We start from the raw sequence: 15,742 nt of genomic DNA on the forward strand, positions 1-15,742 counted from the left end.
TCCTCCGGGTACTCCGGTTTCCTCCCCCGGTCCAAAGACATGCATGGTAGGTTGATTGGCATCTCTGGAAAAATTGTCCGTAGTGTGTGTGTGTGTGAGTGAATGAGAGTGTGTGTGTGCCCTGCGATGGGTTGGCACTCCGTCCAGGGTGTATCCTGCCTTGATGCCCGATGACGCCTGAGATAGGCACAGGCTCCCCGTGACTCGAGGTAGTTCGGATAAAGCGGTAGAAAATGAATGAATGAATGAATGAATGAATGAATGTGTATTCATAAAAAATATGATTGTTGTATGATTATTACTCATGATATATACTGTTATGGGGTTAAAGTAAGCAATCAACACTGCAAATGAATGCTTAAATGCTCTGTATGTTTGTTGACAAAGTGAGTACAAATGCAGAAATTCTGCACCGTTGCAATATAACTTTTCCCTAAAAACTTGCTAAAATGTAAAAAATTTGAAAAATCTTTCATTTCTACATCAGAGGCCTCCTAAAACAATATATGAGAGGTAAAAAAAAAATTTCTTATTTTTTTCCAATATTTGGGTTTTACAGGGTTAAAACATTTTTTTATTTGAATTATATAATTGACAGCATGAGAGAAATTTTTGTACGAGTTTCTTGAATCAAAATTCGGTATGTCCCTCTCTGTCTTTAATGACACTGTGCACTCGAGCTGGAACAAACTTCTCAAGTTTGTACAAAATCTTATGATCCAATTTAGATCCAATCCGATCCACTGGAGTGTCGTGTGAACACATACTTCAGTAGAGAAGATCATACATGAGTAAAATCTGACTTTTTGTATAAATCTGTTGATCAATATCAACAGATTCAATATTTTATATCAATATAATACATGATCAATATCACATTTTTGCTCACATTTAAATAGTACTGTACATCTTGAATATTCAATATTCAATATATTGAACATTTTGTTTTCAATATTTAAAATTTTCAAATCCTTGTTTATTTCTATTTCTAATAAAAAAAAAAATCACAATCTGTTCTTCACTGTATGTTCTAAACTTTGCCAGGATTTAGCCATAAAGCTAATCTATGCAGATATTTAATCTGAATTATTACCTTTTTTTAGTTTGTATTTAAGTTTGATTTCAAATGCCCACTATTACAGCGATACAGCACCGTGTACACTTAAGTCAAAACAAAATAATCATTTTTTGGAGATAGAAAAGGTGATGTACAGATGTGCAGTAATTCCATATTTCTATTTTTCAGACAATGACAGAATTTATGATTTATACCCCAAGAAAAGTTTCTGGGATTTCAAAACTCCTAAATAAACTTGGGAAAAATTTCCTAGAGAATATTATGGTAGCGAAACTACTGTAAGGATTAAAGTCACTTGTTTTGACATTCAGGACTGCATACACTCACTGAGCACTTCATTAGACACCTGTATACAGATTGCTGCAATAGAGAAAAAACATCCAGTAAACAGCAGATCTGCAGACAGAAATGCCTTGTTGCTGAGAGAGAGGTCAATGGCAGAAAAGCCTCTCAGAATGCACGTCAAATCTTTAGGATTATGGGCCACAACAGCAAAAGACCACAACAGGTTCCTCTTGCCAGCCAAGAGCAGAAAGCTGAGGCTATACACTGAGCACAGACTCGTGTAAACTGGACAGCTGCAGAATGGAGAAAAATAACCTAATAGTGGGATGTCTTTTTTGGCATTCTTTGGCCTGTTAATGCCAATCAATCATCACTTGAATGCCATGGATTATTTGAAGGGTTGTTGCTGACATTGTGCATCCGTTCTTTGCCACAAGTTTGGTTCCTTTCAAGGTTTCTTCATCATATCATCTCAGGGAGTTTTACCTTGCCACCCTCACCGCAGGCTTGCTCAGTAGGGATAGATGCTAGAAATAAATAGTAACTTAATTTTAAATTTGACAATTTCTGTTTCGCATCTATACTTCTGTAAAGCTGCTTTGAGACGATGTGAAGTGTTAAAAGTGCTATACAAAACAATTGATTGAATAAAAAAAAATTGAATGTTTTAGACTTTTTGTGGAATACATACAATGAAGACTTGAGGCTGTTTTCCAGAGCAAAGGAAGCTCCTACTGATTATTGTTAAAGTGTTCCTAATAAAGTGCTCATTGATGATGGTAGCAGTTAATGATCACAGATCCCTTATTATATTTCAGTTCCTGATTGTCTCCTGTATTGAATTGTTGATCGAGCTGTAGGATTATTTGGGTTAACGGTTGGAATAACACAGGAAGATAAAAAACAAAACAAAAAAAAAACCCTCATGAGCCGACAAAATGAAACTAGCAACAATTCAATCAAAAAAGAATTTCACATATTTATTGGTGACACAATACGTGGCTATAAAAATAGATTTATTGTTTCATTGATCTAAAACTATGGCTTAATTATAGATTCCAACAAATCATGGCAATTGTATTTATCTGCTATAATCCTCATGCTCTCAGATGCCTTGATGGTCCCAAGAAGATTCATGACATCAGATAGAAGAGTTCTGCTGGAACAAAACAAAAAAACAAAAGTAGTATATAAATTAATATACCTCGTGTTACTGTGACATTAAAATCTGAATAAGTTGCAATAAAATACAGCTCATTGTACATTTCAATAAACAATTACAATATGTGAAAAACTGTAAATATTTTACAGTGTACTCTATTTATTCCTTATTTTTTTTGTTGAATATCTTAAGGATGTTATGTTATGTTTAAATGTCCTCGTTGCTGTCTGAAAGCTGCCGCACTACATTTCGTTGTATTGTATACAATGACAAAAAAAGTACCTTGCTGTAACTCAGTGACTAATACTCTAAAGCTCTAAAGAATCAGTTTATTCATAGCTCTGGTTCACATTACCTGCAGCTACTGGGATCCTTTCTGTCTTTACATAATAAATCTGCTGTCTGAAGAAGATGCTTGCTAAAGTGTTGCAGTTGTGATAGAGATGATTCAGTGTCAAGAGCCACAAACCAGGACCCTGGAAAACACTCGGTCACCTATCAGGGAAAAGACAAAAACAAACAAAAAAAATCTGTGCACTTACTGATAAGACCGACACGTCTAACTATAGCTTTTATCTGATTCATTGCACCATTACCTTCTTGCTTTTCTGTATAATGTACTTTGTGTCTGACTCATTCAGGAGAGTCATCATTAAGTAACGGTTGAGAAGTTTGTCCAGCATCAGCTCCTTCAGAACTTCCTGAGCAATCAAGCCATCCCATAATGCCATGTTTCTAAGCAACTTGAAAAAGAAAAAAAAAAAAACAGGAAATGTTTGACAGATTAATATTGCTATCTAAAAGTCTGCAAGTAACAGATACCTTCATCAAACATTTTATACAACCCAAAAGTGACCAGCACTGGCTTTCCTGACCCCGTTAAGACCCAGAGTTTTTAAATTGCATTCAAATGCACTGCATTTCACACATCACAAGTAGACAAACTGCACATGCGGTTCTGTTGATACTGTAGTCTTTACTGCAGATCTGTCAAAAACAAGCCATCGTTAAGCATTACAGTGAGAAGGGTTTGTTGATTGAAGTTTAAAAATTACACTTTGTCCTCTGTTTTAAAGGCCAAATTTTAAAAGAGGAAAAGTGGAAGGAGACCGAGCCAAAGTGAAAAGCAACCACACTGTTGATAAACAAAAAAAAAAACTGGACACACTGAAAAGGTAGCACTTTATTTTTTACCTCATCCAACTGCTGCTACTGTATTTAGGGATAGTAGGGATGTGGAAGCTCAGTGGTTAAGGTGTTGGGCTACTGATTGGAGATCATGTGTTCGAACCCCAGGTCCACCAAGCTGCCACTGCTGGGCCCCTGAGCAAGGCCCTTAACCCTCAGTTGCTCAGTGTAATTCACTCTGGATAAGGGTGTCTGCTAAATGCCGTAAATGTAAATATTTACTGTTTATATGTTTACAAGAACCCACTTTGTTCAGAAACATACACACACACACACACACTAATATATATATATATATATATATATATATATATATATATATATATATATATATATATATATATATATATATATATACACATACATACATACACACACACATACATACATATACACAGTATGCACGCTGGTCAGCGCTATTTTGTGTATTTGTCCTGTAGTGTTTTGTATTTTCTGTTTGCACTAGATTACACACGACGCACTTCATGTGGCCAGGAACAACTTACTTTATATCCTTAGCTCTGTGTTGTTTTTTTGTGTAGCATCACTGTCCTGAAGACATGCGTCATTTCACTATGTACTACGTCAACTATATATGGTTGAAATGACAATAAAAGCTTCTTGTCTTGACTTGAAGGAATTCTACACAGCATACTGTGTGATAGAGGAGAGTGTTATTTTCCACTGCACTGCATTTCTCTTTCATCACTGTGTTCCAGTGCCACACAAAGCCAAATCACTATCTAATCACAGCTGTCGGTGTAACGGGAGAAAACAACGACAACTACAACAACCTGCTCTGAAGTGTTGTTAGACTCAGCAAATGGTGTAGCTGCACGCAACAAAAATGATGCTTCTGTTCCTGTTCATCGTCATTAAAAAAAAAAGCTAATTAAATATTAAAATGCCCACTTGGTTGTTCTGCTGTTCTCTCACTATAACATAACAGAGTATGTAACTGAGCAATATAACCACCTATGTGGTATTTTCTTTACATTAAAGACACTAAGTGAGGAGAAGAAATAATAATCCTCAGTGAAATTCTGTGTCTTTGGTCTGTATTATTAATTTATGTATATATACACATGGACGCACACATCAGCCAGTGTGAGAGAGACGGAGAGAACTTATTATTGTGGTCAGATCATATTCAGTGCTAATTAATAATCTGTGATTACACCACAAAAAAAAACAACAACATATATTTACTCTAATACCAATCAGCCAGTAATATCAATGCATAGCTGATCGATGGCAAAAAAATGCCTTGTCCATGTTGCCTTATTCTTCGTCTTCACTCTGCATCCTGAACTTTAGAGATGAGAATAAAGTATGTATAAAGTTGCACCGAGTATGTCTGTTGAATAAATGTCAGTTTAGATATTTCATTCTGACGTTCAATTTTCAATTCAGGTCAAAAAATATGTATTTAACAATAGACATCACTTGCACGTGCTTCATCACTTGCAGCTTTACAGAAATCCAGAAGATTTATATTTCCATCCCCAGTGAACAAGCCAGAAATGACTGGCATGAAAAAAATGAGACAACCAGAGTGAGAAATCCTGAGAGGAACCAGACTCCGAAGAGAACCTGGTAGTGGGACTATAAATCATTACTCATTCACATCTGTATACTACAAAGTCAAACAAGTACTAAGAATGTTAGAAAGATGTTCAATAGGACACTTGGACAAGATGTGGACATATAATGTTCTTTGTGGTATCTCTGTGGGAACAACCTACACATTACATGCATTCAGAGCTGAAGAGATTTTTTTCACTCAGGTTAGAAGTTGCCTTGAGATGAGAAGTAGAAAGCACAATACCTTAACAGCGCTCCAAAACTGCTCGTTCTGAAACTGGAACTGTGGGGATGTTTTGTCATCCAAATAACTAAAAGATGAAAACAATGAAAATACATGATGGAATAAAGAGTTAATTAGTCGAACTAATTAGGAGAAGTTACTGAATGTTAGACATTAAAATGAGAGCATTTACAGTCCTACGGTGCTGCTGCTGTAGATTACAATGTAATAGCAGGAAAGTGAGACAAATGAAAGGGAAACAATCAGACTGTATGCAGCTAGAGGATTCACTTAAGCACTTGGTAGACTGGCATTAAATAAAATAGAGGTTACGTAGAGAAATTATAAACTTTTGTAATACCCATTTATGCTACACAGCACTAATAATAATAATAATAATAAGAAGAAGAAGAAGAAGAAGAAAAAGACTCTTCCTTTTACACGAGAGAAGAGTCTTTTTTGGATAAAGATGATTGTATTTTCTAATTATTATTATTATTATTATTATTATTATTATTATTATTATTAATAATAATAATCATAATGTGTAATAATTAATGTTGGTAAAACACAGCAACCAGATCCCAGATTTTTCTGTCTACCACATGCATATGCTGACAGCCCATAATGTACAAACTAGTAGTCATGAATCTTTATGTAGTAGTCAACAGATAGATGAGTTTATCAAAACCCTTATTTGCACCCAAAAATCATTTATATTAGCATAGTGACAGAGAATGAACACAAAATATACTCAAGTTTTGAAAAAAGCTGCAGCAAAAAAAAACATTTTTGGGCCGAACAATCACAAAAAAGTCCAAATTCCTGGATGAACTGAAAATGTCTACCAGAGGACAAGTGTACAAATAGTGAGATAGTATAGAAAACAATGAGCACTTGCATCCTTACCTTTTTGGATAAAAAGGGATGAACACGTCATTATCCACAGCATCCCTGAGTCTCTGAATAACAGCTTCCAGAAAAGCCTGCATGGGATCATATATATAGGACATTAGATATTAAGGCAGAGGATATTTACCCCATCAGTGCTGTGAGATACAGTGAACAGTACCTTCACGGGCTTGCTCTGTTCACCATCAAACACACTGTAATCCTCCTGTATCCTCTTACAAAGCGATGTGAGACACTGAGACTGCTGCAGAGACAAAGGGTCCCACACGAGCTCCACAAAACCTTTGGGGTAAAACAAGCAAGACCGTGGATTTGTGAAAAACTTGAGATGACTTTTTATGTATAGCACAGTGTCGAGATATGGTACATCATCATTTATGTCCACAATAAAAAAAAAACAATACTGAACATAAACTATGTATAACTTCTCAGTTTGTCCTTGTGTTAGTAGGGCAAAGATTAGACATTAGTTTTCAATTAAATTAAGGTTCTTTTTTTTATTAAATAAAGAACGACACCTTGTTCATTCCTCCGGACCAGGACCAGCCGACTAAAGAACAGCTTTTTTCCTAGAGCTGTCTCTTTACTGAACTCTGCCCCTCGCTGATCCTACTGTCCTTCATACACTGTTACATCTCCCCCCCTCACACTTCATTATTGCGCTAATGGACTGTTTACAAAATGGACGTTATTGCACTAATGGACTATTACACAAACTATGCTCACTTGCGCTCTTTTTTTTTTTTTGCATTGCTGCTCAGCATTGCCTTACCATTGTATATACCCACCTGATTTCTGTTTATAGTAACAGCAATATATTATATTAATAGCCATATATTTTGTTTATAGCACACACCATTCTGTAAATTTCAGTTTATACTAATAGCCATCTGCATATTATACTCATAGTACATACATATTCATCTGTATATTATGTTCATAGTACATATATATCTGTAAATTACTTTTTATAACATTAGCCATATTTTGTTACATCCTCTGTAAATTTCAGTTATAATTATAGCTGATATGTTATATGTTCATAGTACACACACACACACATCTGTAAATCACTTCCATATTACCATTTTACTTAACTTATCTAAATCTTGTACAAACTGTATATCCTGCACTTGCTGCTATTGCACTCTGGTTAGACCTAAACTGCATTTCGTTGCCTTGTACTTGTACATGTGTAATGACAATAAAGTTGAATCTAATCTAATCTAATATATAGACCCCCAAAATCCTCTCAGAATTAAAGTCTGTTTACTAATTTTTAAGTTTTCTTTGTTGTTTTTTTAAACCAAACATAATATTAATAAACTTCCATATGAAAACTGAACACCAGTGCACATTAAAGGTGAAATAATTTGTACATGTTGTTTAAAATCAGAAGCTGAATTTACCTCTGATTTTGGGCAGGATGGCCTTCTCTACGACAGCTGGTAACGTTTTCTCATCGGCATTCTCACATTCTTCGTAGCCATGTCCATGACAGAATTTCTCGACAGCAGAGTACCAAGGTAGCGCTTCAAAATCTTCACCTTCGGCCTGACAAACATATCCAATTACTAGTTATTAGTTTTATCAAAAATCTCATAACTAGTACCAAGAAGTGCCATCTGACCTCACTGTGACCTTAAACCTGTTTGGATCAAATGCAAAATCCCAAAAGATGGATGCATGGATGAATAATTGCATGGACAGATAAGCCAAAAACACACACAATCTAAGAAATTCTACACACTCCTGTTAAAACTGCAAGATTTTTCTACCTTTATTGTGATCTAACAAGGAACAGAAAGAAAAAAAAACATTTTAGAGAGTGAAAAAAAAGGGCATTTGTTTATCTGGTTGTATAAATCGGGCACACAGATAATGTTAAATGCATCTTTTGCTTGCAATGCAGCACTTAGATCCTGCCTTGGTTGTAAATATAATCATTGTGTTGTAAACACTGATACTGTAGTAGTAGAAGTGTAACTGCCTTTTGTTTTGTTGGTAAGGGAAGTTAGGGAAGGCAATTCTCTTTTTGTTCGTTTTTGTTTTGCATGTACAGGTTAGTTAGTCCCTGGGATGTGGAAGCTCAGTGGTTAAGGTGTTGGGCTACTGATTGTAAGGTCATGGGTTCGAACCCCAGGTCCACCAAGCTGCCACTGCTGGGCCCCTGAGCAAGGCCCTTAACCCTTAGTTGTAAGTCACTGTGGATAAGGGTGTCTGCTAAACGCCATAAATGTAAATGTAATCCAGAGTGTTTGATTGTTATTTTGCCCTTGGTCCACCCTGAAGTCTTCCTAGATTTATTGTGCTTTAAATACCACAATCAAAATAGATCATCTTGTTTACACTTCTGCGATGTGTGTCGGCATTCTGTTCTGTCCATCTCCTACATATAACCCTGTGTGTCCCAACCCTAGAGTGGGTCGTAACACCCAAATATTCGACCTTGGTCTCATTAGATCATAACACATTTTGCAATGGTTTGGGGAAATGTAGGTGACTTGGCTTTTGTCTAGCCACTTCAGATATCCCTATAGCTTCGTTCATATAGCCACAGGTCTCTCAGCAACCTCCTTGATAAGATTTCTTTTTGTCCTTTCGCCATTTTCAGACGGATATCCTGTTTTTGATGATGTCACTATGAAGCGCTATTTTCTTGTTCGTGTGACTTTCACACTATTCCATGTTTCAGAAATTCTCTCTCCCCTTCCCCTCCTGATCAAAATATTTCCTCACTAAGATTCAGTACATGCTTTGTAAGCTCTTTATGCACCATGGCTTCAGATATCAGATGAAACTAAGAGGCTGTCAAGAAAATCCTACAGAAACAGCTGATAAGCATTCAGGGTTAAGCAGAATCACTTAATTGAGGACAACTTCATAATTACTACAGAACATGAGCAGTTATATGCCCCATTATAAACAAGAGTGCACACACATGGTTAATCACATTATGTTTTTCACTTGAATGTTTTTGGTTGCTGTATCACATGAAAGGTGGAAAAAGATCTTAATTGATTGTTTTAGGTTTTTCCTTAGTGGCAGAGGACAACCTAGGGAAAAGGGTTTATATTACTTGTTTAAATAATGGGGAAATGAAAAATATGCTTACAATAAAAAATTAAACTTTACAAGACTCTACAACAATTGTAAAAAAAAAAATGTTAATGCTTAAGGGAAACATTTTTTCTTTCCTTCACAGTATGTGTGTTGTGGTTTGTAAGTAGTGAAATGGCTACCAGACTGAGTTTAGAGCAAAGAAGGACAGTTGTGGCATGGATGGAGACCCCAGTACTATAGTGGCATAAAACTTTCTTTGAATCACAGAAACTGTAGTAAGAAACAGTATGATACCTTGAGAGGGTTCCAGCCAATGAGCTGGTGTCGTATTAAAGGGGCCAGGAGTTTAGGAAGACACAAACTGATGTAGGCATTGGTATATGACTCTGGAAACGACACACGCCACTCATTAAACCTGGAGAGGATTTTCTTCACGTCTGAGAAGTCGTCCTGAACATCAGTAAAAATCTCCTGACTTGCCTTCAGGATGTCCTCTGTGGAGCAGAGACCAAAAGTCACCATTAGCAACCGTAGTTTTGCTGCAACTCTGTTTATTAATGAAAGTGAATATAAAGTGCTGTCGATAGTTGATATGTTCATCTTAATATGCTAACTGAATTTAGTCCTGGGTGAAGACGTACGTCTCTTAGCCTGCAGTTCTTCCTCCTGCTCTGCTGTTGGTTCCAAATCATCTGGAACGCTTCCACGATCGTCCTCTGACAGCTCACTGGAATATAATCAGAGATCTCAAAACATAGTTCAAAACATGTACTTAACGCACTGAAATATACAGACAGGTGTGAAATTAAAGAAAAAACTAGCAAACGGAGATAAGTTTTAGTAAGGGGCTGGATACGAACAGCTTCAGTGTGCTTTACCACAGATTCTAGTGTAGAAGGATGTTGTTTAACATGGCAGTCCACAATCTCCCACATGTTTGCCTGGGATGAGGTTTAGTTACTGAAGGCCACAGCATAATTATTTACATAATCATCAAATCATTTAGTCAGCTCTCGTGACAGGTGTATAAGGGCATTGTCATGGAGGAAGAGACCAATCCCATCAGGATACAAATACTTCATCACCTCAGAATAACTTCTGCATTGATTTGCAGTGACTCTTTTCTCTAAGCGGTTACGTGGACACAAATTGTGTCAGCAAAATTCTCTCACAGTACAACAGCCTTTGGCCTTTCCTTTATCACCTGTTTGTGATATAATATATACACAGTAATAATATACACAAATATATCGTCGCTGTCGGGCGGAATCCTCGTATCTCCAAAACCATTATTTTTCAGGAAATTAAAAAACGCTCAATGCACAGGGATTAGTCCGCATAGCAGTAGATTGTCTTGCGCTAAATTCCGGCCTTCAGACGAGCACCAGAACTGTGTTTTGAAGACATTTACCTCAGAAGACGTGTTGATTTGTTGCGACTCTTAATCTTGAGGACATGCCGCGAAGCTCTCCAGCGGAGTGAAGAAGAGGTGGACAGTTGAAGTGTCCGATGGAGTTAAGAGATTTGCGCTCAAGCTATTTTCAAGACTTTAGTTTGATTAATAACTTGTAAAAATAACAGACCCATGTGGGGACTGACCAATAGCATCGATATGTAAAAAAATATGAAATTGACAAAATTTGGACATAGGAGGTTTCCGCCCGACAGCGATGATATACACAATATACACATCACACAAATATACACATCAACACTGAAGATGACCTACACCCCCTTCACACGAACTCTTCACCTTCTGGTAAAAGGCACCGATGCGATCGGACCCTAATCCAGACTACAGTGTAACAGTTTTTTCCCCTCAAGCCATCAGACTCCTTAATACCCAGAGATTGGACTGACACCAACCCACACACCACTGAGCCCATCGCCTTCCCCACCAACACAAATATCTTTGAACTATTGCAATTTCTGCACATACGTTTTTAAGACACAAACATAACACAAAAACAAAAAGCTGTATCGGACCGTCAACATTTCTTCTGCTTCTGTCTTTTTATGTTTATATCCATAGCATTTTTACTTTTGCACTTTCCTCAATACAGAACTGTGTATTGGTCGGTGCTGCACTGTCCACTAACTATACTACTGTATTGTCTTGCACTGTTTGCACACATTTGCACTTTAAGTAGTTCTCTGTAAAACACGTTTTAGTGCTTTATGTAGCACAATAATCCTGGAGAAACGTTTTACACGTTTTACTCTGCACGAGGTTTAAATGACAACGAAAGATTCGACTCGACGCTGTTTACTTTCCGAGTCGGAATTCTTTCCTTGATATTTGTACCTACTGCATTTACCAGCTAATTTGTGCACTATGTTGAGTCACATTGTCTCTCACCTGTTTTTAGCCGTGCTGGTTTTCCCCGGTGCCTGTCCATTGCTGTGTGGATCAGAGCTGTCTACAGGATGGAAACATTAGAGATAAACGATTAATCATTTCCTAATGGAGGATGAGAAGCCTTCAGGATTGAGTGGTGGATGGTCGAGCAAACTATAATGGTAAATGATAAAGCAGTAATGGATTTAGAGTTCAAACTATCATGTGATGCTCTGAATTTCCACAGTATGAGTGACTAATTAAAGCAAAAGCAAAGAGTTTTGAAAAGAACATCACATACAGTGGGGTCCAAAAGTCTGAGAGCACATTGAAAATATTTCTTTTCCCCCAAACAAGGTTTAAAAATGAGAAATATTCGACATCGTGAATATTCCATATATTTATGATTCTGTACTATTTCCAAGTTCCTATTTAAATGAATGTAAAAAGTGTGATATTGACTATATTAACTGCTTTGTACAAAAGAACAGATTTTCAGACAATGACTCCGATGGATTGGACCTAAAATAGATCCGTTTCTGCACGGATATGTGGAGTCTGTGCCAAGTCGTGTGCATACAGTCAATAAACGTGAAAAGGAGACGGACTGAATTCTACAAAACGCTGAAATTCATGCCAATATTTCAGAGATTTCACTTTTTACTTTCATACTATATGAAATTAGAAAACAATATGTACCGTTTTTTTTTTTTTACCTCTTTACTTCTCATCCTAATTTATTACTAGTAGTAATACACTTAGACCAAACAAGTCAGCATGAAAGTGTCTACTTACAGGTTAACTGCTGAAGGTGTCTGGAACGTTCCTGCACCGCTTTTCTTCTCTGAGACAACAGCGCCTCCGCTTGGTCAATATACAGATTGTGCATGTCCAGCTCCACGGAGTTGATCAGCTGCATCTAGAACAATCACGACACACTGCGTTAGCCTTAAACCTCATTCCTCAAGCCTGACATATGAGGTAAGAGGTATGAGATACGGGATACGAACTTCTGACCTTCTCAGACAGGCACTCTACCAGGTTCTGGGTGAAGGTGTTCATGCTGCGGTAGAAGAGGAGCTGGCTGTCAGCGAGATGATTCTCCAGGTTCTCTGCACAACTCCTTGCACTCTCTATGTCATGTTGCATCCTCCTGAGCTCAGCTTCATGAGCCCTTTGCACCTCCTTCAGAGATTCCAGCCTGAAGAGATACAAACACATGCAAATGTAATCTGTAAATTGCTGATCATTTATCTTATAGGTTTAGACTTGATGATAAAATGAATGCAGTCAAGGACTTTTGGTAGCACAGAACATCGCTGCAATGGGACTAACATTTTTGTACATCTATGCAGATTTAGCACATGTCCTTATCCACAGGATTTTACATTTCTCTTATTCTAGTGTTAAGGGCATTGCACACAAAAAATGTTTCCAAACCTGCTCTAAGCAAATTGTGGTTGGCTGAATTGGTTTTTTTTTTATCTCTTTGTAAATATAAACTTGTTATAAACAAATTTCTACTAGTAGAACGGATACGTACTTGCCGGTGATTCTCTTTTTTATGATATCGATGCTGACCAGTGAAAGAGTCTCGGGGATGTCGACCGTTTTCTTCTGCCTGAGAGGTTTGACCTTTCTGCTTTGCTTCTGAACACAAAAGTCATTATGGAAGAAATACGTCAAAGTTGAAGTCTTGAAAACAGTTACGGATTTGATCAAAACAGCACTTTGGAAGTATTTTGAAAATCCAAATCAGGGCCTTTTTACACCTGGTCACTTCATGTGTTTTCTCTGATCCGATAGCTATCTGATTTGTTAGAACTGTTCCATTTACATTAGGCCACATAAATGCGTCTTGGCGAATCGGATATCAATCTGATCTTTCTACTCCCGCCCAATATGCAAATATATTTTCCCTCATTTCCGGGGTAATTGGAAAAACGGTTGCTAGAAAAAACAGCATTTACTGTTTTCTGCATTTTAAGACCAAACGAGACACCTGGGTGAAAGATCGGAGCCAGCGCTGGTGGGAAAACATATTTGTTTCTGGCGCGATGCACGACTCACGAGTCACCTGAGAGTGACGTACTTCCGTTTGGGAGGAGTATAGTGCTGACGTATGTGGCTTGAACAACCACATGCATTTACACCTGTCCAGTTTCATCTGAAATGCGTCCCAGACCTCCTCCTGAAGTGGTTTGAGCGATCGGATTTATATCCTTCTCGAAACCGTTTCAGAGGGCATTTACACCTGGTCTGTTTACGATTGGATAGCTATCAGATCACAGAAAGCGCATGAAGTGACCAGGTGTAAAAACCCCCTTAATGTTTGTCAGACAAATTTCAACCGAAAAAGCAAAGTATACTTAGTAAACGCATTTACTATGGCTTACAAATGATGCCCCTGTCAGATAAGAATAGCCACAGTAATTACCCTGTGTGCTAATTAACTTCCTCAGTGTTGTGTCTGTATTCGGGTGTTGTGTTCATTTGGATTCTATCACAAATCGTCCAGAAAATACTTCCACTTTATCCAAAAAAATTGTTCTTCAAATCAGTGACATTCACCTGATGTCGTTTAACACCTTTTCCAATCTGCTGCTCCTCCCAGAGGTGCTGGTCCTCCTCCTGGCTATCAGAGCAACTCTCCTCACTCCCGCTCCCACCTACCGAGGACATGATGAGTTTGGCTACATGTTTAAACAGAGTTTATGGCGGCAGAAATGAATCATTAATCATGTACCTAATTATCTCTTAAGAATGACAGGACATGTGGATTTGAAAAACAGCATATTTAAGCAAGAGAGTATATTAAAGTTAGAATTTCTGCATTCTGAAGGTGTTTAATCTTTGTTTAAATAATGAGAGAAGAAACATAGATTAGCTTATTAAATGTTTTTTTTTTAGGATCAAATGGGGAAAGAAAAAGCTTCTACTTTCCAATTCTTACCCATTTTCTCAGTCATCCGTTCTCTAAGCGTTCTGGATTTGGGTGCAAACTGGATCCTGCGTTCATGATCGTCCAGCTCGTCATCACTGCAGCGTTCTTTTTCGCTCTCATCCTGCTCTCTGTCACCAACCTCAGCTTCATTTTCCTCGTCGGCATCCAGAGGGATGTAGTCTCTCTGCGCTCTTGCTTTCCTCCTCTGCTCCTTAGCTGCACGGATCTTCTCCGCATTAGGGATGTTCACTAGAATAAAGGCACCAAATCATAAAGTGCATCAAACAGCTCTTGGTTAATATACAGCGATGTGACCTGACTCAGTTTACCGGTCTGTGATTTGAAGGCGGCGGTAGAGCTGGAAGAGCTGGAAGCTGTAGAGTCGTTTTCATCCTCGCTGTCTGGAGACATGTCCTCAGATGTACTGCTATTTGATTGCTCTTTAAGCTCAATGTCTTCCACATCTATACAGAGTGAACGTGACCGAGGTGATTTTTGGCTCGGAGACAAGTCTCAGTTATGGAAACAATAAAATGAAATATCCAAACGTGTTGTACCTCGGTGTGAAGGTGTCACCTTGATGGGCGAATCTTCCTTTTTGCGAGACTGGAAGACCACGGCTTTATCCACAGCCCTTTTCAACTTGAACTCACTCTCACCTGCTCCTACAGAACACAAGTTTATTTTTAGGAATACTAAATTTAAACCACCAGTCTCCTTAAATGTTAAAGAATTTCCAGATTCCACCTAAAGAATCACTGAATGTGATCACCCTTATTAGGTTTTCTCTTCTTCAGTTCTTCTTTTTCACTACAAAGCCAATGTAGATGTCTGTCAGCAAGACTGCTGTCTGTTAATCTTCAGAACTTCTTGTCACAGTGGCAAAAAATTGGGAAGGTCTTTCAATTTACATTTATAAGATGCTCTTATCCAGAGTGACATACAGAAGTGTATTACAGCAGTCC

The 15,742-nt window shown here is 37.6% G+C and overlaps 1 protein-coding gene across 3 annotated transcripts in view; it reads right to left on the reverse strand.

Annotated features, from left to right (window-relative positions):
- Positions 1-2,317: 2,317 nt before the first annotated feature.
- gcfc2 (GC-rich sequence DNA-binding factor 2) overlaps positions 2,318-15,742 on the reverse strand; it is a 14,525-nt gene continuing 1,100 nt past the window's right edge. The window contains exons 2-18 of one of the 3 annotated variants that reach the window (XM_027172538.2): positions 15,335-15,436; positions 15,107-15,241; positions 14,787-15,026; positions 14,405-14,502; positions 13,377-13,483; positions 12,851-13,034; positions 12,629-12,752; positions 11,855-11,915; positions 10,137-10,222; positions 9,790-9,989; positions 7,842-7,986; positions 6,593-6,714; positions 6,430-6,506; positions 5,542-5,608; positions 3,122-3,268; positions 2,881-3,020; positions 2,318-2,522 (exon numbers count right to left, since the gene is read on the reverse strand). In XM_027172538.2, coding sequence (XP_027028339.2) covers positions 2,402-2,522; positions 2,881-3,020; positions 3,122-3,268; positions 5,542-5,608; positions 6,430-6,506; positions 6,593-6,714; positions 7,842-7,986; positions 9,790-9,989; positions 10,137-10,222; positions 11,855-11,915; positions 12,629-12,752; positions 12,851-13,034; positions 13,377-13,483; positions 14,405-14,502; positions 14,787-15,026; positions 15,107-15,241; positions 15,335-15,436 — 2,156 coding nt within the window. In that variant the 3' untranslated portion in view covers positions 2,318-2,401. Of the gene's footprint in view, positions 2,523-2,880; positions 3,021-3,121; positions 3,269-5,541; positions 5,609-6,429; positions 6,507-6,592; positions 6,715-7,841; positions 7,987-9,789; positions 9,990-10,136; positions 10,223-11,854; positions 11,916-12,628; positions 12,753-12,850; positions 13,035-13,376; positions 13,484-14,404; positions 14,503-14,786; positions 15,027-15,106; positions 15,242-15,334; positions 15,443-15,742 lie in introns of all 3 variants that reach the window. The other 2 variants (XM_027172536.2, XM_027172537.2) reach the window with 2 other exon arrangements.

This window comes from Tachysurus fulvidraco, chromosome 12, assembly GCF_022655615.1.
Source record: "Tachysurus fulvidraco isolate hzauxx_2018 chromosome 12, HZAU_PFXX_2.0, whole genome shotgun sequence".
NCBI lineage: Eukaryota > Metazoa > Chordata > Actinopteri > Siluriformes > Bagridae > Tachysurus > Tachysurus fulvidraco.